This window comes from Myotis daubentonii, chromosome 2, assembly GCF_963259705.1.
Source record: "Myotis daubentonii chromosome 2, mMyoDau2.1, whole genome shotgun sequence".
In the NCBI taxonomy this organism is placed as follows: domain Eukaryota; kingdom Metazoa; phylum Chordata; class Mammalia; order Chiroptera; family Vespertilionidae; genus Myotis; species Myotis daubentonii.
The window spans coordinates 193748142-193772621 of record NC_081841.1 but is presented as its reverse complement, the minus strand read 5'-3'; the positions used below and the strand labels follow the sequence as shown (position 1 = coordinate 193772621).

The 24480-nt window shown below is 46.5% G+C and overlaps 1 protein-coding gene across 1 annotated transcript in view; it reads left to right on the top strand.

The window, feature by feature from the left end:
* The window catches only part of RASA3 (RAS p21 protein activator 3), a 119274-nt gene that overhangs the window by 26682 nt on the left and 68112 nt on the right, over nucleotides 1-24480 (top strand). The window contains exon 2 of the mRNA XM_059685205.1: nucleotides 11433-11550. Within this exon, the coding sequence (XP_059541188.1) occupies nucleotides 11433-11550 (118 nt within the window). The remainder of the gene's footprint in view (nucleotides 1-11432; nucleotides 11551-24480) is intronic.

The window sequence follows — 24480 nt, the reverse complement described above, 5'->3', positions numbered from 1 at the left end:
GGCCCCTGGGCTAGTGCAGGACACAGATACCCACCCGGCCTCTGTTCTTTCTGCAATTGTCCGTATGACAGTTTCTTCCATCTTCAAGTGCTTGTTCCTGGCAGTGAAGCTGTTATGAGCATTCATGTACACGGTTTTGTTTGCACGCCTATTTTTAGTTATTTTGAGTAAATCAAAATAGGAGTGGAGTTGCTGGGTCATGTGGTAACTGTTTAACTCTTTGTGGAACCACCAAACTGTTTCCCACAACAGCTGCCCTGTTGTAAATTCCCACTGGCATCCCATTTTATCTATATTCTCACCAATACCTGCTATTTTCCTTAAAAAGAAACCCACCAATACCTGCTATTTTCCTTAAAAAGAAACCCCAGCTGTCTTCGTGGTGCGAAACGGTATCTCATTGTGCTGCTGAGAGCAAGAAGAAGGAAGAAGGGATTTTATTGGTTTATTATGAGGAAGCAACCTCTCTGCTTTCTGCAAATGGAAGTTAGATATTGCCAGGGTTTCCTTAAATGCCACCTTCTTACAGAGGAGCAATAACCGGCGGGCTACACACATGCATCCCCACAGAGGTTACACCTGTCCACATGTGAACAGTAACAGGCATGTTACACACATGCATCTTTATAGATGCCACACATGCACAGTAACAGGCTTATTACACACAAGCATCTTCACAGATGTTACTCTTACTTAAGTGTGAAGTCGGATGAGCAAATAGCCTTGCATTGAGCTGGCCATGCCATTATTGCCTTCACGCGTGGGGTATGCCCCCCGCACCAGGAAGAGTCAAAGACAGCCCTGACTACAAAATCAGAACTGCTTGAGAAACTGAGCCTGTTGTGTATTTAGCCAACTGCAAATTAACAAATCATATGTGAAAATTTCAAGCTTTTGGGTCAGGAAGGCCTCTCTGAGTCTTCTGTAGCCCCAGAGTAATAGATGAAAGACAGGTCATTCCATGTGAAGTCTGGTGTTAGTCATGGACCTGGAATATTCCACAGTGTGTCTGAAAGTATTTATTTAGGTGGTTTCCCTTTCAGGTTAGACGTGAATGAACAAAGGAATGCCGTCTGTTTAAAATACTTTCTGGAACTTGTGTTTTGCACTACGTGTATTAATGGAAGACTCTGAATTTGTTAACATCTAAGACATTTTCTTTCTCAAGTTCAAGCCAGGACTCTTTTACAGAATGATGTGGGGAAAAGAAAGAAAAGCAAAAGTAGTACCAAAATATACTGGGCGGAAAAGAGCAGGGGCAAATCGTATGTTGATTGTTTCCGAAAAGTAAACTCGGATCTTGAAAGGGGAGATTCTCTTTCCACCGCTAATGGGGAGCGGTTGTCTTTGGCCAGGTCAGGCGTCTTGTTTTCCGCATCAAGACCAGTCCGTGGGCTTATGGTAGCAGTAGGCACACTGCCTTTCCACAAATTTGTTATTTCCCAGATTGTCTTCCTTCCTTAACTTCAAGAAACACTTAATGTAAACTATGAAGAATTTTTTGCTGTCAGAACCCAGGAACCTGCACTGCAGTGGTGACAGCTAGTTGTTAAACTGGTCATGACGAGGTCCTCAGCCTTCACCTTCCTCAGGGACGAGTCCGGTTCAAGGGCGGGGAGAGCCCCCAGCATCTGGGCTGCCCGGGGCCCAGAGCATCTGGCTCCCCAAGGCTGTGCGCCACTGGCTATAGAGTTAGAAGCAGTGGGTCCAGGCATAGTTGGAAAAACTATTTGACAGCAAAGATGATTTCCGTTTCCCTAAACATTGTTTCCGTGGATCCCATTGGAATGGTGTGTGGCCAGCCTCTGCCAGGGCTGGCTTGTGGGGACCTTGCTTATGGAGCACAGAGGGGGGAAAAGCTGTGCAGGGGCCTTGGGCTTTAACTTCTGAATAAATGGAATACAATTAGATTCTTGGAAAAAAAAAAAAAGAATCCTTTGTAATAAATTAAGTGCATTACACACACACATCATTTTTCCCAGATCAGATTAGCAAAGACCCACAATTTTGATAACTCATTACCAGCAATGATATTGGAAAATGGCATTTTCAAACATGGTAGTAGGAATGCAAATTGCTATTATAGAGAACTGTTTGGCACTATGATAAATTTGTATGAAAATTACAAATTATCCTTTGTGCCAGAGATTCTGATACCAGGAGTTTATTGTTTAACCTACAGAAATGGATTCTGTGCATGGTTATTTGTTGCTGCAATCCTGGTACTAGCACCAGCCGTGGGCAAACTATGGCCCACGGGCCGGATCCGGCCCGTTTGAAATGAATAAAACTAAAAAAAAAAAAAAAAAGACCGTACCCTTTTATGTAATGATGTTTACTTTGAATTTATATTAGTTCACACAAACACTCCATCCATGCTTTTGTTCCGGCCCTCGGTCCAGTTTAAGAACCCATTGTGGCCCTCGAGTCAAAAAATTTGCCCACCCCTGTCAGCCAAAGACTGAAGATAACTGAAGTGCGCATCCTTGAGGGAGGGTTAAATGGACTGTGTTCACTTAATGAAAAAAGGTGCAGCCCTAAAAAAGGGGAGGGAATTCTAAATGTACTGATAATCTCCCCAGATGTATTGTTAATGCCCATTTTAAGAAGCATGTGCTGCCATTTATGTAATATACCAGCTTGTATTTGCTCCCAAAGCCTCCAGGAGGAACAAGGAACTCGTGGCATTGTTGCCTGTGAAGGAGGCTGCAGGATGGAACTTACATTTGGACCATTTAATGCTCTAAAGAGCTCTTACAAATAGAACAGTGCCTTAATGTTAACTCGAACCTGGCTATATACTTGGTCAAACTGTAAGGACACTTGGGCTGCAAAGATGCATCCTCCTGCACCCCAGAACCAGGTGCGTGGAGGAGGTGCTCAGGCCAAATGAAAAAGGAATGAAACAAAGGTGGCAGAGGGTGAGAAGCAGTAGGGTCTGGGTCTGACATGAAAGAGGCCAGAATGCTTTAGGGGGGAGCTGCCACCACATATTGGGAGCGGTGGTCTTTGGCCAGGTCAGGTGTCTTTTCATTGAACCTTGGTTCTTAGAGGGCCTACTGGTCTTGTGGGCTTAAAGATTTAGAATCAACTTATAAAGAAAATAGGCAAGACAATGTAAAAACAGTCTGACAACAGAAATTGGGAGTTGGGGGTGGGAGATGTATATGGCTTTCAGTTCTTTGTTTTTCATAGCAGGGAGTTGACGGAGGAGTTTAAATTAATAAACCAGGGACTGTTAGTGAGGCTGTTGTTTATATTTGTCTTGCTTGCTCAAAGGACTAAGACACAGGTTACTAAACAAGGCTATTTCTAGAGAGCATGGGCTACAGACAGACTCTTAATGTTTAATCTTGGACTCCTACATCTGGAAGTTTCCTACTGTGCATTCCTGGTACTACTGAACAATAACAGCAACAGAAAACATGCATATAAGTCACAATGGAAGACTCCGAACCGGAGTCATAATCAGGCCTCTGGAACCGCTCCAGCTTCCTCTAGAAAAGGGAACTGGCTTTCTTTTCTGTGCCCACGACTCGGGGCCAGCTCTGGTGAGCTGAGCGGAAGCAGATGGATTTCATTTTTGTGTGGTTAGTACCCGAGCTTCCAGCAGAGATGCCCTTGCAGATACGCATGCCTGCTCATCAAGTCTGGCTCTCTTGCGTGACATGTTTTTCTCTCTGTGTTTTCAAAGCCAGTGCTCGGCCATGTGCATTGTAAACCCAGAATCTCTCGCGCTGGGATTAGGGGCTGGGGAGGTCACTCTTCTGGTCAGAATGGGACACGAAATCCAAAGTGATGCATCCTGGATGTGCTGCCGTGTGTAAAGAGCTTCATCTGTGCTCTTCGGAGACAGTTTCATGACCTGCCTGGATGAGTGCCAAAAGTACTTAGTCTTAATAAAACTGTTGCCATGGTCCCCCACCCCCATTTTGCCATCATAAAATAAATGAAAACCGGCCTGGCCGGCGTGGCTCAGTGGTTGAGCATCGACCTATGAACCAGGAGGTAAAGTTCGATTCTTGGTCAGGGCACATGTCCAGGTTGCAGGCTCCATCCCCAAGAGTGGGGTGCGGGTGTGCAGGAGGCAGCTGATCAGTGATTCTCTCTCATCATTGATGTTCCTCTCTCTGTGTCTCTCTCCCTTCCTCTCTGAAATCAATAAAAATATATTTTTTAAAAAAGGAAACTGCTATTTCTTTGATTCAAAGTAAAGCTATAATTGAAAAGCTGGACAAGAGTGTCAGTGAGGAAGTGGAGAAATTGAAACCTTTGTACAATGCTGGTGGGAATGTAAAATGGTGCAGCCGCTATGGAAATGAGTGTGGAAGTTCCTCAAACAATTAAACACAGTTACCGTGTGACCCTGCATTTCCACTCTCATGTATATATAACCAAGAGAATTCAAAACATACATTCACACAAACACTTGTACAGAGAACCCAGAGCCACATTCTTCACAGTAGCCCAAAGTTGGAAACATCCCAAATGCCCATCAGCAGAGGAATGAATGAACATTGATGAAGAGACCATGCCACATTCACACCATGGAATATTACCCAGCTGTGCAAGGGACCAAGTCTGACACAGGCTGTGGTGCGTAGGGACCTTGAAAACATGCTGTCTGAAAGGGGTCACACTCAAAAGCTCGCATAGTCTATGATTCTGTTTGTATGAAATACCCAGAATAGGCAAATCTGTAAAGCTAGAGAGTGGGTTAGTAGTTGCCAGGGCCTGAGGGGAGAGGGTGCGGGGGGGGGGGGGGCGCGGGCGGGTAGGAAAGAGGACATGACAGTAAATAGTTCCTGTTTCCCGTATGGGGACAAAAATGTTCTAACATTGATGTTGGTGATAGTGGTGTAACCCTGTGAATATACTAAACATCATTGGACTATACACTTCAAATGGTATGCTGAGCCTGTCTTAATAAAGCTGTTTAAAAAAGCAGCAGTCAACACACACATGTACACAGACATGCGCACACACAAGCAAATGTGTAATACACAGGTACGTCTATAGCAGGAAATGACCACTATGGCCATGTGGGGCTGGTGTCCACTCCTGGCCGTATACCACGTGGTAGCAGGCATTCTTCCCTTTTCTTGCTTCTTTCTTTCTTTGGGTCACATTTCACTGGGTGGGGTGGGGGGGTGGGGGAAGAGGAGCGCCCGTGGAGAGCATTCCCAGTCTGCAGTTCCTTGTAGCACTGGCGGCATCCCACGGACCACGTGTTCTGTTCTGTGTGGTCTGTGCTCATTGGCACCTCTTGTTCACTGTCCAGGTGCACAGGGATCGATGTGGAGGTGGCCTCCCTGTCCTGAGTCTTGCTCTGGGGAAGGCCCAGGGCTTGCCTGGGGGAGAGCTTGTAGTTTCCAGCGGTCCTCATCTTCCAGAAGTTTCCATAATATCCTCACCTTAGCAATACATGTCTTCATTGTTGATGGCCTGCTTGCTGTTTTCTGGTCTTAATAGCCACTAGATAGAAAATACAGCATTAGATGAAAAAAAATATTTTGTAAACGGAGGCATAACATTTTTGTTTCAAAGGAGTAAAAAATACCCATACAGTATGACACTTTAAAATTAAAAGGAAACTAGTGGTTTCTTTATTCCTTTTCTTGGCTTAATTTTACAGTTTTTATTTCAGGATTGAGTTATTGTCAAGAACACTATTTTCATGTCTAGCATAATTGGAAAAGCGCAGGAGAATAGAGCATGCTTTCTTTTTCCCCAGTGGGAAAAATACCAGATTTTAAGGGAAAGAGCAAAGTTAGCTAATGTTTTGTGTGTATTTAGGTGCTGAATAGGTTGAATTCAGTTCAAAACTGAAAATCTAACTAATTCTGGAGACGTGCTCTTGTCTATAACATTAGTCTGAAAATGGAGAAGTGGATGATTTTCCATCTGCCATTCTTAGTATCTTGGGCTTTTGTTTCTTGTCTGGAGCCTAAAATGCACTTTTCTTTAGACTTCTGAGGTCTCCTTCCCCCAGCCCCACTCCTGTCATAGCAATTCTGATCATCCCGTGAAAGCAGAGAGACATTGAAAGTGTCCCGGCACATGGACTTGCATAAATGACAACAGGACAGCCCAGAGTGGAGCAGGAAGAGTGGAGGAGGGAGGAGAGCAGGAGATGCTTCAGGGGTGTTCAGGGAGGGGAGCACAGTTCCAACGCTGCAAGGGTGAGAGGGGCACAGGGTCCCAGGGAGCCAGGTGGGTGGGTGCCAGTCTGTGTTTTGTAATTACAGAGTTGCCACAGATTTTTGCCCGGAGTTACCTCCTCCCCTACTTGCAGCCTGCCCCTGGGCCGTGCATCCAGTCAGGAAGTTCCCATTACTCAAGGTGACCCCAGATGCCACTTATGGGAGGAGATGGGAACTTCTAGGGACAGTTGCATCTTGGCGTACAGACCAGCACTCTGAAGAGCTGAGGCACAGGACAGACAAGGTCAGGCATGACTGTGAGAGGTGTTGGGAGTGGAAATGCCAGTCGGAATTTGTCCAGTGTGTGTGGATCTTGCCTTGAATCAGATGGGGCAGTACAAAGCAGCCCCTCCTTGGTTATCACCCACCTCCTCTGCAGAGAACTCTTTTCACAGGGCTAGCAATTCATATTGTGCACCCACTTCTCCTGATGGACAGAACAAGAAGTAACGTGGAGCACGTTTATGTGCCGGGTCCATCACTTAATGTCTCCCAGATAAAGCTGCCAGCCATGGACTTGCTGTAGAAAGATGTTTCCTCCTGGAGAACTGGTGTGTTTTGTTTTTAAATAAATTATGACATTGATGTGCTCCACCATATTTCCATTTGTACCATAGCTACTAGGAAGCTTGGCACTCAATCACTGAGTCATCCACATTGGGGATGGATAGATGTAATTTTCCTTCCTTTTACCATATTTTAAACTTTTAATTTCAAGTTCAACAGCCTTATTGTATACTTGGCTTTTATATTGTAACGCACTACCTACCCCTTTTGGAAATTGGAGGAAATCCGAAACAGATGTAAGTCACTATTCATGTACGGTTCTCCTCCGGGAAGCAGATGTATGCTGTGACGGTGGTTGGGTGATGCCCTGCGGGCGTCCAGGCAGCTCAGCATGGAGTTTTCCAGACTTCTAGATCAGTATGCAATAGAGGAGGCTGTTTATAATGTGATTTAGAAATCCAATCTCATCTGGCTTTATGGAGTTTTGTTCTATTTAATAGCAAGTGCTAAAATAGCAAGGCAGCCAAAAATATATTCAAGGAAATAGAATTTTTAATCATGAAACTGATCTCTGTGGGGAAATAGCTTTTATTTTGTCATAATCAGCTATGCTGGCTACCAGAATTCGTAGAGCCATTTGCGGTGTAAATCAGGAAGGCCTGCCTGAAGATGGGGAGCATTAGGAGCGGCCACTCTTCCTCACATCTGCTTCCAAACATGAAGGCCTCTGGGTTGGGGGGGGGGGGGGGGTTGCTCTTACGGGACTAGGGCACTTGGCTTACAGACCTGTGTGTATTATTCAGTGAGGTTCATCTGTAGTTGAGTTGAAAGGGCCGGAGTTGTGTGGACGGCTGGTAGAGGCAAGCACCTCTGGGTAGCCTGCTTCCAGATGGTTCTGTTGGTGTTGGCCCCAGGCTCACAGCTGGAAGAATGGTGCTTTGTCAGTTAAAGCCCTTAACCCTCACTCTTCCCTCCCAATGCCCCCTTCATCCTTTCCTCCATCCTTCTCTTCTGTGGGTTTTGTGAGAGCACATTGGCCTCTCTAGATGCTGGAGGGCAGCAAACAAGACCAGACCACCCTTAGAGGTGACATGGGGTTGAGCTCTTGCTACTTACTCCTAGAGTGCCTGGTGTCTGACATCCCCTCTCGGGGCATCGAGGGCATTGTTCCTGAGTGCCCTGCAGGGAAGCCAGCCTTCCAGACAGGCAAGGGGCTTCCTTATCAGAGCTGGTCCCAGGGCTGGGGCACTGAGACCTTCCACGGCCCCTCCAGTGAGGCACAGGCATTCACCCATGGCTCTCCCCTCTCCCCAGCTGCCTGCAGGTTTGGGTTTTCTGGCTGGTTCATTGAGAGCTTACACAGGAATTATCGCCGGTCAGGGATGATGACCGCTTTCAGAGCCTAACCTTTGCTTTCCTCACCCATTGCCTGATTCCTGTAATTAGAAAGCAGAGATTGCCGTTTCAGCACTGTTTATGTTACTGTTTTTCAAGTGCTGCCTTTTACTTCTGTTAGTAAATTAGGTGTTCAGAGATGATATCACATACCAAACATGCTGTCTTTAGCAAATCTACCGATGAACAGTTCAGGTTGGTGAACAGTAAATTTTAGAGATGTGGTTAATAGGAAGAATCATATAAAAATGATTACTTATTTGCTTCTTAGAATGAAGCCAGAGTTTTCTTTTCTTCTATCTTGTAGTCATTTATTCATCCATTCATTAAACAAACAGTTTAGCATTTACTGTATAACAGGACCAGCTTTATATTCTTATTAAATGCCTCTACTTACTACGGAAAATAATGCTTTTTCTCTGAGAGAGAAAAAAAAGACCCATAATATGTAGTTAGGAAGTGATGCAACCCCTAGCCTTTGGCATAAATAATCAACATGGAAGAAACAAATCTGTTGCAAGTATGGTTGAGGTGAAATAAGCCCTAAGAGCTGGGACATCCACCCTTGCTCTGCTGTGGGGCTTCAAGCAGAGACTTGGGAGTAACCCATCATTCTTGGCCCTTTTTGGTGGGGTTCCCAACTGTAAGGGCAGATTATATGGCCCAGGGCGGGGTGCTGGCTGCTGCTCCCAACCCTCCTGGCCCGAGTGGTTTGTTAATGTTGGCACAGGTCCACTAGCTGGCTCTCTAGTGTTGTCATTGTCATAGCAACAAGGATGTTTCTATAACAGTCCAGATTGGGAGCCTGTAGGGTGGGAGGAATGTGGATGAGACTGCATTCATATCAGAATAATATAATTTGGCATTTTCACATTTTTAAGTATCTGTTATTCAGCTCTTCTTTCTTTCATCCTACAGTCCCCACCTTGAGAAAGAGAGAGAAACATCAATGATGAGAGAGAATCATTGATCGCTGCCTCTTGCTCGCCCCCTGCTGGATATTGAGCCTGCAACCCAGGCATGTGGCCTGACAGGGAATCCAACTGTGACCTCCTGGTTCATAGGTTGAAACTCAACCACTGAGCCACATTGGCGAGGCCAAAAAATAATTTTCAAAGGAAAATAGGGTACGCCCCAATTCACATCATAAAGGTGACAGTAAGAAAGTCAATAAAGTCAGGCTGGTTTGAGGTTAAAGATTGTGAACACTGCAAAAATGATCAGTTCCAGAAACAGAACTGGAAAACTGACAGGCCCCATGGTGAGCTTGGTGTGTGTGGTGTGGCTGCCCATTCAGGTCTGCTCAGCGGAAGGAGCAGCCACCAGGAACCTGTGTCTGCTCCTCCTCATACCTCCCCCTCCACCTCCCAGTCTGGAGATGCCCATGGAGTCACGTCCTACCCTTTCCTGTTGGTGGGTTCATCACTCCCTCTGCATGCATATGCATGTGCGCATATGACCTTTCACATCTGCCAGAAGCCTTCGGAGAATCTGTCTTTTGACATTTAACAACTGACTCGAAGCTTGGCTCGGATTCAAATGCCTCTTCCCAGATTGGCCATGTTTTCATTTGCTCAGCTCATGTAAAATGGCACGTTCTGGAAGGAAGCCTTGTGATGTGAAGGTGTTTTAAGGATAATGGCTATAAAAAGACATTTATTTGTTATTTATTTTTCTTCACCAACTGATAGCCATTGATGATTCCTTGATGAGAAAGAAAAATTTCTGGAACCTATTGGGTTAGAAAAGTCTCAAAGCTAGAGGGGCCTTGGAGAGTTCTTTCTTTTAGAGTTGGGAAACTGAGGCCCAGAGAAGAAGGTAGGTCTCATGCCAGAAATGTCCATAGGCATAGATTAATATTGGTGCTGTTGGAAATCCCCCAAAACACCTTTGTGTATCAGAAATAAGATTTATTGGCACAGAAGTAAATTATCAGCATCTACCTGAACTGTTGTTGGCATGGTGCTATGTGCCCACACCTGTCCCTCTTCCTAGTGCTGAGTCTGGTGCCAGTGCACGCCCAGAGCCAGGCATCTTTAGAACTGAAATGACTCGGTGACAAGGAAGACTTTGGGAGGTGATAGCATGTTCGAGGCATTTCTTCCATGTAGTGGTCTTCACCTGGGCATCAGCTGTACTGGTCGAAAGCCACCTCTCATTCATTCCTGCTCGCTCTCAGTTCACAAGTAAACAGAGCTGTTTGGACAACCCCTCATGCTTAATCTGAACTTCTAGCAGAGGATGCTGGCCGTTGTGGTTTTGATAATGATCTCTAGACAGACCCAGGGTCAAATAGGGGGTTGTGACATTGTGGACATTTCCTGCAGGGCTGGCCAGGCAAGCTGGCTTTCTTGAAGGTTCCTCCTTTTTCTCCAAATGTGCTTGTGTGTGAAGGAAGGGGCTTGTGAGTGGGAGACACTCAACCTAGAGCCGCTCTCTCTTTCTGGAATTTTTTCCTAACTGATTAATCACTCTGTATTTTAAACAACTGTAGGTCATAGTTTACTCTCATCAATAGTCTTTCTCCTTAATTATTGCCCCAACTTTGACTAATATTATCAAATTAAATTCAGAATAAAAAGGAACCTGGGGATTGAATGGTTAAGCAAAATGTGGCACATACACAATGGAATGTCATTTAGCCGTGAAAAGGAAGGAGAGTCCGGCACATGCTGTAGCATGGGTGAACCCTGAGGACATTAAGTAAAATAAGTCAGAGAGAGAAGGACAGATACTGTATGATTCCACTGCGATGAGGTTTCTAGAGCAGTCAGATTCAGAGAAACAGAAAGTAGAAGGGTGGTTACCAGGAGTGGGGGGAGGAGGAAATGGGGAGTTGTTGTTTAGTGGGTACATAGTTGTTGTTTTTTTTGCAAGATGAAAAAATTCTTGAGATTGGTTGCACAACAATGTGAATATATTTAACTCTACTGAACTGTACACTTGAAGATGATTGAGATGATTAATTTTAACTTATATATATTTAGCGTAATTTAAACATTAAAAAAATTAAAGAGACTAATGTGAGTAAAACAAAACAAAAATCCTTAATTCCTAGGTTGATGGATTCCTACTCTTATCAATTTGTTTTAGAGGTTACTGTGAATGCTACGTTGCATTTTTAACACCACCGATGGTATTTTCATCAATATTTTGACTTGTGGTAGCACGAAAACCATGACCTTATGAAGACCTAATGAATGTACAAAAGTGAAAGCAGGTGCCTTGCTATGAAATAAACCCATTATTTGGAAACGTGTCTGTGATTAGCAAGGGGACCAAATAATTATATGCTATGTTGGTGACATATTTACACTTGCTTTTTAGGTGAAGCCAAAAATCTTCCCACTTACCCGGGGCCAAACAAGATGCGAGATTGCTATTGCACCGTGAACCTGGACCAAGAGGAGGTTTTCAGGACCAAAATCGTGGAGAAATCACTCTGGTAATGTCTGCTCTTGCTGTATTGGATACCGATAAGTTTTATTCTGTATGGAAACGATCCTGAACACATATGGCATCTTGCCATCTTCTGTGTTGCTTAGTTTGCGTGAGAATTAGGAAATGTCCACATGGGCTCTGGCTTATAGGGCAGTTTTAGCCAGAGCATCCATCCTCAGTGGCAAACGGATACTCCCCAGACGCTTGTAATGCCCAGGACTGGACAGCATTGGGAACAAAGTGCACATATGTGACTGTTTGTTTGCCTCCAAGACAGTCTATAATAATAAAAGGGTAATATGCTAATTAGACTAGACATCCTTCCAGGCGTCATTCCAGACATCCTTCTGGATGAAGCCAGGGCTGGAGGGAAGCAGCCTGTGTCCCGGGTGCCAGAGGGTAGCCGGTGCCGGCAGCCAGGGGAAGGAAGGCCTACTCTTGCACAAATTTTTGTGTATCGGGCCTCTAGTGCAGCAGTTCTCAACCTGTGGGTCGCGACCCCCTTGGGGGTCGAACGACCCTTTCACAGGGGTCGCTTAAGACCATCAGAAAACACATATATAATTACATATTGTTTTTGTGATTAATCACTATGCTTTAATTATGTTCAATTTGTAACAATGAAATTGGGGGTCACCACAACATGAAGAACTGTATTAAAGGGGCGCGGCATTAGGAAGGTTGAGAACCACTGCTCTAGTGTCTTATAAGACATGGACTGGAAAGTGTATACTGCACCAGAAGAGTATAAATCAAGGATTTTGAGTGGGTAAATATTTGGAAAGCACTTTTTTTTACCACCTTCCTTTAAATTTATCTAGAGAGGCATGCCCAAGATGGTCATAGAAGTAACTATTCACCGAGGTAGGAGCCCTAGAAAACATTTATTGATAGAATTTGAGCTAGACAGGGTTCAGGTAAGAAAGAGCAGCATCTAACAGGTCTTAAGACTGAGATGTTTGCTGTATAATTGAAAACATTAGTGTTTCTCAACTTTAGCTTGCTTAAGAATCACTTGGAAGGTTTATTAAAAACAGATGTCTGCCCCAGGATGTCAGGGGTGGGGCTGTGATTTGCATATATAACAACTTCCAGGAGCTTCTGCTGCTGGCCCTGGACCACACCCAGGGGGTAGGAAGTGATGGCAACTAAAAGCCACAGCAGTTACAGGGGGTGGGAAGTGAGAAACCAGAAATTTGAACAGTGAGACGGCAGAACATTTTGGTACATATGTGTTAGCAGTTGGGGGATGGGGGCAGTGGTTTGCAGTCTGGGGGAAGCACACCAAAGCCAGCAATGGGGCCCTGAGCGTGTTGTTTATATGAAGTGAAGAAGAATCCCTGTGCAGCCAGTGACTCCACCTTCGGGTTTTGAATTATGGGTTGTGTGGGTCCATCCAAACAGCTATTTTGAGTTTGAGAACATTTTTAGCAGATGAATTATATCCTTGCATATTGCTGCTTCTAAGTGGGAACAAACAACACATTCCAATGACTTAGTGAATTTAATTTTTTGAAAACTGCAAAGGATCTCCTGCCCCTGAAACATGGAGACATTTCCTTCTCCATCTGCACCATTGCCACCAACACTGGCAAGGCTCCGAGCTATTACAGTTGTGTTGTTTTAATGCATACACCAGATTCTCTGGAGTGCTTTCCTGAAGAAAAATGAAAAGCCTGAGGAATTTGTCAGAGGTAAAGTCTGGTTTTGGGTTGATGATAAGATGACATTGGGGATGGTGATGTTACTGAACCTTCAAGGGTTATTTCCATTTGCCTAATGTGAGAAAAACCCTTTCCGTGTTTAGTCAATGTTAGAGGCCCGTGGGTCATAGACTTGGAGGATTACTGTCAGTCCCTGTAAAGCGCTACTCTCCATAGGCTTGTGAATGAGGGTCTTTGGGAAGGGAATAGATTTGGGAACCTCTCTTTTAGGCAAGGTTGAGAAATGGGGACCACTGTCTTCAAAATATTTCAGGCAAATTGAGAAGTAGAAATCATGGTTTCTGGTTTTGGTGGCACTAGAAAATGTTTTTATGAAGCCAAAAAGGGAGGATGAGAGTTAAATAATGACAATGATTTACCTTTCTGGGAAACCAGCTGTAATACATCCAGAATCAGGTGTGAGCCCCTAAAATGCTGCCATAAGAAGCTAGTTAATTATAGTGAGTGCATGAGGTAATACTCCCAATTCATCAGAACTTCTAATCCCTCCACATACTATTCACACTTTTCTTACAGATAGTTTTAATAAACTTAGTTATTTTTGTTTATTAATTTATTCATTAGCTTAATGAATATTTATTGAGTGCTTATCTAATACTAGAGGCCCGATACATGAAATTTGTGCATTGGGGGGGTGTCCCTCAGCCCAGCCTGCACCCGCTCCAATCTGGGACCCCTCGAGGGTGGGGTTGGGCCTAAATGGGCAGTCAAACAGCCCTCTCACAATCCAGAACTGCTGGCTCCCAACCGCTTGCCTGCCTGCCTGATTGCCCCTAACCGCTTCTGCCTGTCAGCCTGATGACCCCCTAACCCAGGGGTGGGCAAACTTTTTGACTCGAGGGCCACAATGGGTTCTTAAACTGGACCGGAGGTCTGGAACAAAAGCATGGATGGAGTGTTTGTGTGAACTAATATAAATTCAAAGTGAACATCATTACATAAAAGGGTAGGGTCTTTTTTTTTTTTTTTTAGTTTTATTCATTTCAAACGGGCCGGATCCGGCCCGCAGGCCGTAGTTTGCCCACGGCTGCCCTAACCACTCCCCTGCCAGCCTGATCGATGCCTAACTGTTCCCCTGCCGGCCCGGTCACCCCCAACTGCCCTCCCCTGCTGGCCCAGTCACCCCTAACTGCCCTCCCCTGCAGGCCTGGTCACTCCCTACTGCTTTCCCCTACAGGCCTGGTTGCCCCTAACTGCCCTCCCCTGCAGGCCATCTTGTGGCCACATGGGGCAGCAATCTTTGACCACATGGGGGTGGCCATCTTGTGTGTTGGAGTGATGGTCAATTTGCATACTGTTAATGAATAATTAGCATATCAGGGCTAATTAGCATACTCCTCTCTTATTGTGTTGGAGTAATGGTCAATTTGCATACTGGTTGTGACTAATTAGCATACCTGGTTGTGACTCTGAGGGCCTCGTGACCAATTTGCATGTTACCCTTTTACTAGTATAGATACCAGGTAAGGAAAGAGGTACTGTTAGCAGAAAGTTAAAACTGACAGCAAAGAGATAAACCTACACAAAATAATTACATAGTTTAAAAAATATTAGTATATGTGGCCATTTAGTATTGAAGCAAAAACCCTATTCCCACTGATGGACTTTGCAAGCTTGCAAACTAGTAGCCCCAAAGCTCTACTCTACAGTATAAGAAAAAAGACAAATGAGCCCACTTTATAAAAGAAGTTAGCAAGGGGCTGAGAATCAAGATAATGGCGTAGGTAAACACCAGTACTTGCAGCCTCCCACAACCACATTAAAATTACAACTAAAATACAGAGCAGCCATCATTCAGAACTGCCTGAAAGCTGGCTGAATAGAAGTACTACAATTAAAGAAGTAAAAAAGAAAGCACACAGAGACTGGTAGGAAGGGAGGAGGTGCTGAATGGGCTGGTCCCACTCCCATAGGAGGCCTCTGCAGCCAAGATATCCCACCCAATTGGGGTAGCTTTCTCCCAGACAGGGGTGCTTGCAGGGTTCATTGTTTCTATGCTGAGACCTCCCCTGTTGCAGAGCAAGCTGGCAGCCATATCTGAGTTTCCATCAGTATGGCTCACACTGTTCACTCTGCCCTGGTGATTCCCTGAGACCCCACCCCATCCAATTTGCAGTCTCACCCAAGCTGTTTGCAGCAGTTTTTCCATATGAATGGCCTGTCCTGGCTCAGGCTTCAGACTTTCCTGAAATCTCTCAAATAAGTAGCAGTTGGCGTCAGCGTGCCCCATACCCATCAATAACAGGCATAAAATAGCAAGCCTTGCCTGGGCACTTCCAAGCCCACCACAAGTAGTAGCCATCTGCAGATTGCTCTGTAGCACCAGCTGTGTGGCCCCAGGCAGTGGCTGACTTTGCACCTCCCAGGAGGCCCCAGAGCCAGTGCACCTGGTAGACAGCTTCACTGAAGCCCAATTGAGGCATAGAGGTGTTTTCTGCACAGCAGCTCTTCCACTGTAGTCACAGCTGGTCCTCACAGACAATTGGCCTGGAGATCAATTCCTCCCAGTGATGCCAACAGCAATCAAGGCTCAACTACAACAAGACTGTGCACACAGCCCACACAGGGGTGCACCTAGAGTGCCCAGCTCAGGTGACTGCGGAGGCTGAGCCACTGGGCCCTAGAGGACACCTACTACACGGGGCCATCCGCCAACTCCAGGAGACATAGCAGCTCTACCTAATACATAAAAGCAAACACAGGGAAGCAGCAAAAATGGGGAGACAAAAAAACATGTCACAAATGAAAGACCAGAAGAAATCTCCAGAAAAAGAACTAAATGAAATGGAAGCAACAAAACTACTAGATACAGAGTTCAAAACCATGGTTATAAGTTTGCTCAAGGATCTTAAGGAGAGCTTCAAGGGACTTAGTGAGACTTTCAAGGACCTTAGTGAGAATTTCAAAGACATGAAAAGGACCAGTCAGAAATTAAGCATATACTAACTGAAATAAAGAATAACTTACTGGCATTCAACAGTAGAGTAGAGCATTTTGAGAATCAAATCAACAATTTGGACTATGAGGAAGCAAAAAACACCCAATCAGAAGAGCAAAAAGAAAAAGAATCCAAAAATATGAAGATAGTGTAAGGAGTCTCTGGGACAACTTCAAGTGTACCAACATTTGCATTACGAGGTGCCAGAAGGAGAAGAGAGAAAGATATTGAAAACCTATTTGAAAAAATAATGACAGAAAACTTTCCCTACTTGGTGAAATAAATGGACTTACAAGTCTGGGAAGTACAGAGTCCCAAACAAGAGGAACCCAAAGAGGCCCACACCAAGACACATCATAATTAAAATGCCAAGGGCAAAAGACAAAGAAAGAATCTTAAAAGCAGGAAGAGAAAAGCAGCTAGGAAGAAGGAGGAGGAAACAAAAAAAAGATATGAACAGTAAAATGGCAGTAAATACATATCTATCAACAATTGAATCTAAAAATCAAAATAAATGAACAAGGAATCTAATGAACAAAATAAACTGATGAATAAAATAGATCCTGGGGCATGGAAACATGGAACAGACTGACGAATCTGAGGGAAGGTGGGAGGAAGAGGTGGGAAGAGATTAACCAAAGAATTTATATTCATATATGCATTACCTATGGACATAGACAATAGGGTGGTGAAGGCTTAGGGTATGGCAGGAACCAGGTGGAGGGGGCCAATGGGGTACAAAAAAAGGGGACATCTGTAATACTCTCAACAATAAAGATTAAAAAAAATAAGTTAGCAAGGAAAATTGCCGGTGCCACATGGTCCTGAATATTTGAAACCAAAAATTGTCTCTCTTGTGAGTTTGCTTGCTGCCTGAATCCACACCACATTCATGATAGAAAAATCTCAATCCATGCATATTGATTAATGTAGTTCTAGATCAGTAGTTGGTAACATCCGGTGAGGCAGCAACATACCTGTCAAAAGCAAATCCAATCATTACTTTCAAGCCAAGTCCCAAAGAATTCTCCTTTATAAAGTTCCACGGACCATGAGCTAAGAGGAGAAAATACACAAAGAACAAGGAAATAAAGATTCCTGTTCATTTGCTAAGAGAAACAACAGACAGAAGAATCAGACCTGCAGAGTTTGCAGAATATCAACTAACAAAATTTAATGAATTTAAAGTAAAGACAACATTCAAAACATGAGCAGGAAAAGAAACAATAAAGAAAGACTGAACCAATTTGAAAAAGAACAAAATAGGATTTTCAGAAATGAAGAACACAAGAATTTCAATGAAAAACTCAGTGGATGAATTAAATATCTGATTAGACATAGCTGAAAGGAAAATTGGTAAACTAGAAGGCAAATTTGAAATACACCCCAGAGACGCAAAGAAATGGAAAGTATAAGATAGGTTTAGAGGAGACATAAAGATAGAATGATGTCTAAACATGTCTCATAGGAACTCCAAAGGTGAGAGGGGAGATATGGTGGGGAGGCCGTATGTGAAGATTGCAGGAAGATTCACTTACAGTCTTGAGTGGCCTTGATTAGAGGGGCAGAGTTCAGAGGCAGACCAAGTGGCCGCTAATAGAATGGAATGAAGTGAACAAACCTGAGAGACAAGGTTGGGCAGTGCTGTCTGGACTAGGCCACCTATGCAAGCATTTGACAGCCACCACACCCACAGTTTAGTTGTTGCCTTCAAGGAGGTGGCTGCTCCCTCTTCTTGCAGCTCCCCAGCATGCCTCCTTCAGGCTCAGCATCGCCTTTGAGATCTGATCATTTATTTGGCAAAGCCACTGCAGAAAACAAAAAGCCCGCATCTGCTTTCTGAACTCAAAAGAGCTTAAGGGCTTGGCTTCCTGGCAGGCTGCTGGTCAGAGCGGGCAGGGCCTTGCACTCTGTCCAAGTGAGGGATGTAGTGCTACAGCAGGAGCCTCCCAGCAGCCTCCGGGGGAAAGGGTAGCCTTGCGCTCAGTGGCTGCTCCGTGTTGTCTGTCTTCTGACTCAGCATTAAGCGCAGACCGAGTGTGAGAAGAGGAAAAACACATCTCTCCTTTGCCTCCTTTTCACCAGCAGAAGGTTGCCCCCGGGGATCAGAGCAGGCCGATCATGCTGTGCGGAGTGTTCCCCAGCAGTCGCTGACTGGTCTACAGCATCACTACCTATTCCTGAGTGGGTATCTGAGGAAAGTGCCGCATTTGTTCCTTTCTTTCCTTTCTCTTTATTTTTTTAATTTTTTTAAATTTATTTTTTAAAAATATGTCTTTATTGATTTTAGAGAGGAAGGGAGAGGGAATGGGAAATAGAAACATCATTGATTGGCTGCCTCCTGCAAGTCCCCCACTGGGGATCAAGCCCGCAACGCAGGCATGTGCCCTTGACCGGAACCGAACCTGGGACCCTTCAGTCCGCAGGCTGACGCTCTATCCGCTCTGCCAAACAGTTAGGGCCTTTCTCTTTTTTTTTGACATGGGGGACTGGAGGTTGAGAGATAGCATCTTTTGCAGATTTATTTGTTAGAACTCACTGGCTCTGACACATTTGGGAGAATAAGCCCTTTCTCCCTGGCCTCATCCCTTCTCCAGGAAAGTGATTTGGGGCAAAGTTTCTGTCCTGCTAGGAAAAATATCTTCCTGATGTTGAGAGTGAACTATTTTTTAATCATGTAAATGGTAGCTCATTATTTGTGTACTGTTTGTTTAAACGAAAAGGCTCTATTGGCAGGGCTGTGGCTGCACAGTGTGTCTGCAAGGGCACCCAAGCACTCTGCTGCACAGGGCTGCCTTTTGCTTCTAAAACAGGGTAGGGGGAGGTTATGTCCCGGAGGAAATCACCATTTTATCCAGTGAAAAGAGCATATTGATGTTATATGAACAAAAGAGTTAAAAATAAGAGCTAAAAGTAAGTATTGGGTTAAGCCAGTCATTTGCAAGAATATTCCATGAAGTATTAGTGTTTTAATTTCCTTTTCTCCATGTAAGTGATTCCTGTGAGGATGATATTGCCTACCTTTCCCCAAGAAATCCCCACAAAATATGCTGAAAAACAAAACAAAACAAACCCCAGCTCCTGGCTCAGTGAAGTGCTGTCCCAAGGTTTCCGATCTGCCCCTCACCTCCCCCAGTGGCAGTTCTGATTGAGGCTGTGCTGAGCCTCCACCCCATAGCCCACCCTGGACCTCTGCCCCAGGTCCAGCCCAGAAGCCCCTGCCCTCCTGCTTCCTCCCACCTGTTTCCATTTGGGTTGCCATCTGGAAGGGAAGGGGTACCACATGGTCCTGGCCCGAGCCTGGCCCACAACTGGCACCACACTAGCTACCTTTCTCGTTTTTCCCCAAAGGCAGAGCCCTCACTGCTCCTCACATTCTGGTTGGAATGGTGCTTACCCTTCTGGGAGTTTGGTTATCTCTGCTAAGTGATGAAGGCAGGTAACAAGGCTGTGTTCATAGTACGATGCCTTTTTGTTTAAAAAATTGGGATTGCTCCAAAAATGGTCTTGAACATCTATATGTATAAAAGCCTAAGCAACTGTTATGACAGAACAACCGGTCGACCAGTTGCTATGTTGCGCACTGACCCTACTGGGGATCGAGACTGCAGCCCTGACCAGGAATGGAACCAGCAGCCTCTTGGTGCATGGGACAATGCTCCACCCACTGAGCAACACTGGCTGGGCTGAAGTTAAAGCTTTAAAAATTCTTTCTGATATAAATGTAGACCTCTGGCCCAGATATTCCATATCAGCTAGAGTAGATAGACCCATCCCCCGACAGTGCTGGGTTACACCAGGTGGTGAGATCCATCCCTCCATGATTCTGGGTACTCCAGGTAGGAAAACATGTCCCCCACAATCCTGGGGTGCTCCAGGTGGGGTTCCACACCTCCATAATCCTGGAGCATTCCAAGAGGTGAGATCCACCCCCCTCCATAGTCCTGGGGTGCTCCACACAGGGAGACACATCCTTTCAAGTGTCTCTGCATGACTGAGAGGATCAGGGATCCAGTGCACTCGGATGTTATTAGTGATAATCACATCCTCAGTGGGTTTTCCGGGAAAGGCCTGATTTTGGTCACCATAACCTTTGCGATGCTGTGTTTATGGGTGAGTCTTGTGAAAAGAATCTTCCTGGGTAGCTTTATGTAAATCAGATTTTCCGAAGACCGTGTGTGCTTTCTGTCACCGCACTTATTTTTATCCTTTATGCTAGTTTCTGGCAGAGGGCTGGTCGCATGGCTCTGACATGGTTACAGTGTTTCACACCGGCCCACAGGGTCCCAGGCTTGGTGCCATGCTTCAGTGCCGGAGCAAGGGCAGAGGTGGGTGAGGTCGGTAAGAACATCTCTTTACTGCCATGCCATCCTCTCTCTCCTGTTTCTTTCTCCCAATCTTCCAAGAAGGGATATTTGTATCTGGGGCAATTCCGTGGTCAAGGAGCCCATCTGAGTTATTTCCACGTTTAAGAACGGTTTAGGCCAAAACCGGTTTGGCTCAGTGGATAGAGCGTTGGCCTGCGGACTGAAAGGTCCCAGGTTCGATTCCGGTCAAGGGCATGTACCTGGGTTGCGGGCATATCCCCAGTAGGAGGTGTGCAGGAGGCAGCTGATCGATGTTTCTCTCTCATCGATGTTTCTAACTCTCTATCTCTCTCCCTTCCTCTCTGTAAAAAATCAATAAAATATATTAAAAAAAAAAAAAAAAGATCGGTTTAGATTTGTAGTATTCTAAGCAAGGACTTTCTTCTCAACTCGAGAGGTGGGCAATGCCATCAACACCAAGGTCCTGGTAGTCTCAGTTGTTGTGGCCTTGGGGACTCCTCACATTGACATTTGGCGGAGTGGGCCTTGGGAGTTCCAGGATCTCCGTGGGTTGGGTGGTGGGTCCCTGGAATTTATGACGGCTCCAGGGACCTCCTGGGTCCAGGGTGAGCCTGCAGTGTCCTGAGCATCCTCTTCCTGACATCCAGCTTCAATTTCTCCGTCTGTTTTTCCTAAGTCACAGGATCGTGACTCGTGTCTGAATGTGAGGATCCTCTCAGAGCTTCACAGGAAAGCTCAGCTGATGGCGAGCGCTGGTTTGCTTTCATTGCACAAGCACTGAGCGCCTCCTGCACACCGAGGCCCCGGCCTAGGCCGGGTTGGGGCTTATTGGCAGTGTGGTGCCAGGTGCGGTGGCACCCGTAGGGGAGACTGTGAGTGTGCTCACAGCTGGATGGGCTTGCACGGGGAAGGAGCCATCTGAGTAGGGCATTAAGGTGGCTCCCTTCCTTTCTCCTTTTGGGACCGTGGGCTGGGCAGTTTCCGGGCTGGCAGGATCTGGAGTTAATGGGGTTACCCTGCACAAGTTAGAACCTTTTGCAGGAGACCCTAAAAGCTTCCCCCACAGGGTTCCCACCCCTCCCTCCTCTGGGCTCCTGCCTGACACTCTTCTCCTCTTTCAGGGCCTTTTTTTGGAGTTTGAAATGTTTCTGCTGTTACAACTGGCCAGCATGTGACTCGGTCTTCTAAGAATTGTTGTCTCAGCCACTGTGAAAAGCGCGGCCAGGCCTTAATAAAGATGATCTGATTGTAACTGGTTAAGAACATGTGATTTCTGCCCGGGAGACACGGGGAGGGGAGGAGAGAAGCTGCTGTGGACGACAGGTCTTGGCGTTTTGGGAGCTGTGTGCAGCGGTGTGAGCCGTGCACAGCATCCAGTGGACCCGCCATAACCCTGTGAATAGGAGTTTTGCAGATGGGGAAACTGAGTCTTGGAGAGGTGAGGTAATTTGCTCGGGACCCTTGGACCTGGGTCAGGCCCGGAAATACAGGCTGCAGATCGCCCATGGAGGGGGTGGTCGTGGCCAGTGGACTCAGGTCCTGACACACAGATGTCCAGCTTGGCTCCAGGCCCTCCGGGAAGAGCATGAGCAGCTCCCTGTGAGCGTTTCCCAGCCCCGGTCCTGTACCTGCCCAATGTGGACTTCCTGCTCCTCTGGCCTGGCCTGCCAGGCCGGGCTGCCTACTGCTCTTGGTGGGTGTCCCCGTTACCTGGCAGCGGCCACCATGGCCCCTTCAGCGCTTCACGGAAAGCGTCCGCAGCCCCAGTGCTTGTGCTACGTCCCTGCAGTGCAGGCTGTGATTGGCCCAGATGACAAAACACGTGGGTGAGTCCAGCCAGGACACTTCTGCCCCAGCATTTGGACAAAAATTGCTCTGACCTCAGGTTCTCTCCTTCCCTGGGGGAGGGTTAACTCCAGTCCCCACTTCAAATCTGCAAGACGCTGTGCAACACGCCATGCATGTCTTCATCCGGTCCCGTGTGGCGACAGAGTGGCGTTCTCTCCTGGGAGCTGCCTCTCCATGGGGAGGCTGCTGTGTGAGTAGTTCAGGCAGTGACAGGGGTGAGGGGTAGAGTTCAGTATGAGACTGAACATCTTGCCTTTCAGTCAGGGGCAATATCTTTTTGGGAACCTCAGGGGAAAGCACAACCGTTTGTAATGAAAGGTCACAGATGCCAAGGGTCCTTGCTGCACAGGGGTTTTTAAATCTCCACCTAAAGGAAATGAGAGGTGCACTTCGCAGAAACCAAAACAGCTTTCCTCCTGCCTCTGGGTGCCTGCAGGATAACTGTGGCAGCAGGAGGCCCCTTCTGGAACTCGATCGCCAGGCCTTCCCAGGCCAGGCGCAGCACTGCCTGCTGCAGATATTGCACCCCAACAGTCCATGTGGGGTGCAGGCTACATGACTTCCCTCCCATGCCCGGACCTTTGGTTTAATGGCATTTGAATCCAGCTGTTCGTTAATGATTTAACCACATGCACATTTTATTAGCTGAGCACTGAGCTGTTCAGAGATAGGCTGGTGCCCTTTTTGGAAAACTGGCCTTACTTACTTGGCTTCAGTTCACGTGGGGCCGGGGAGGAAGTGAGCCCTGAGTTCCCCTGGGAGCCACAATCCACTGCTTCTGGATGCTCAGCCCTCGACGGTGGCCTTCTCTGTGGTGTATCCATAGCTCAGACTTTGAGGCACAAAGACCCTCTTAAGAATAGCCCTCTCACAAAGAGACGCAGTGCGGGCTCCCTGTTCTTCAGCACGCAGCCTTTCTCCATCTACCCAGACTGTGTCTCCATCTACCCAGACTGTGGAGCTGCTCCTCAGCTCCCCCCACCGGCCCCCCCACTCCCCCAGACCTCAGAGGTTAAGAAATAGATGCAGGCATTTGCGAAATAACATGAAACCGGGGAAAACCAGGCTGCCGGCCGTTTTCTCATGAGCAACATCGTTGTGCAGTGGCAAGCAGCCTTGGTGTGGGATGGGGCGTGCCAGCCTCGCAGATGCTGGGAAATGACTCATGGAGTTCTCTCTGTTGGGTCCCCAGTGCAGCCCTGTCTCCACCTCTGTGCCGCACATCTGGGCTGTGGGAGGAGGAAGAGGAATGCAGGTTCCCCCTTGTCAGAGCGTTCCTTAAAGATCAACCTGGTTTTCTGCAGGTATTGTTATGCTTTCCTTAGGAGAGTTTGCTTGATTCTGTGAAACTTCATTTGCGCTCCTCTCTGTAATCACTGGGGGCAAGAGCTTGTCACTCCGGCCGGCCTCAGAGGCGGGTGCCGCTGCATGCATTAATTCCCCTCTGTCAGACAGTGGTATTTAAGGCAAGCCAAGTCCTTTGGGGGGCGTTTTTCTCTTTATTTGGAAAGAGGGTTCTGGAGCCCTAAGGCTGTAACTGGGAACTGACAGTGCAGGGACATTAATCACGCCTCTGACTGGGCTGACCTTGGACTGGGGACAAAGCCAGGCCTGTGGGGAGAGGTACCCCAGGTTAAGCCTCTAATGGGAAGGGGAAGCCCAAGGCTGTGTGGCCCCTTTGAGTCCACCAGAAAGAATATATTGTCTTGCCAGGCACATGCAGAGGGCGGGGGTGTGAGAACTCACCCTGCTCCCGATCCTTGACAGTCTCCTTTTTCTTTCGGCATGAACTTCCCACCCTGCTGCCCATGAACCGACAAGTGCAAACTTTCTTGTTCACTGGGAAGGAGGGGTGGGTTGTCCAGGTGACCACTGTGGTGGTTGAAGTAGTTGGCACCTGGGGTTTGGGGGGGGGCCTTCATCCCACCTCTGTCCTCTGTCTGCAGGGCTAGAGGAAGGGGAGACTGGCAGTGTGGCCCACCCCACTTATACCCCATGTGGGTCCTTCTAGAAGCGGGGAGGGTTGAGATGTCCCGAGAGATGCCATGTCGAGGCTGAAATGGTCCTTCTGCTGTGGGCAGCGTCAGCTCCTTGCA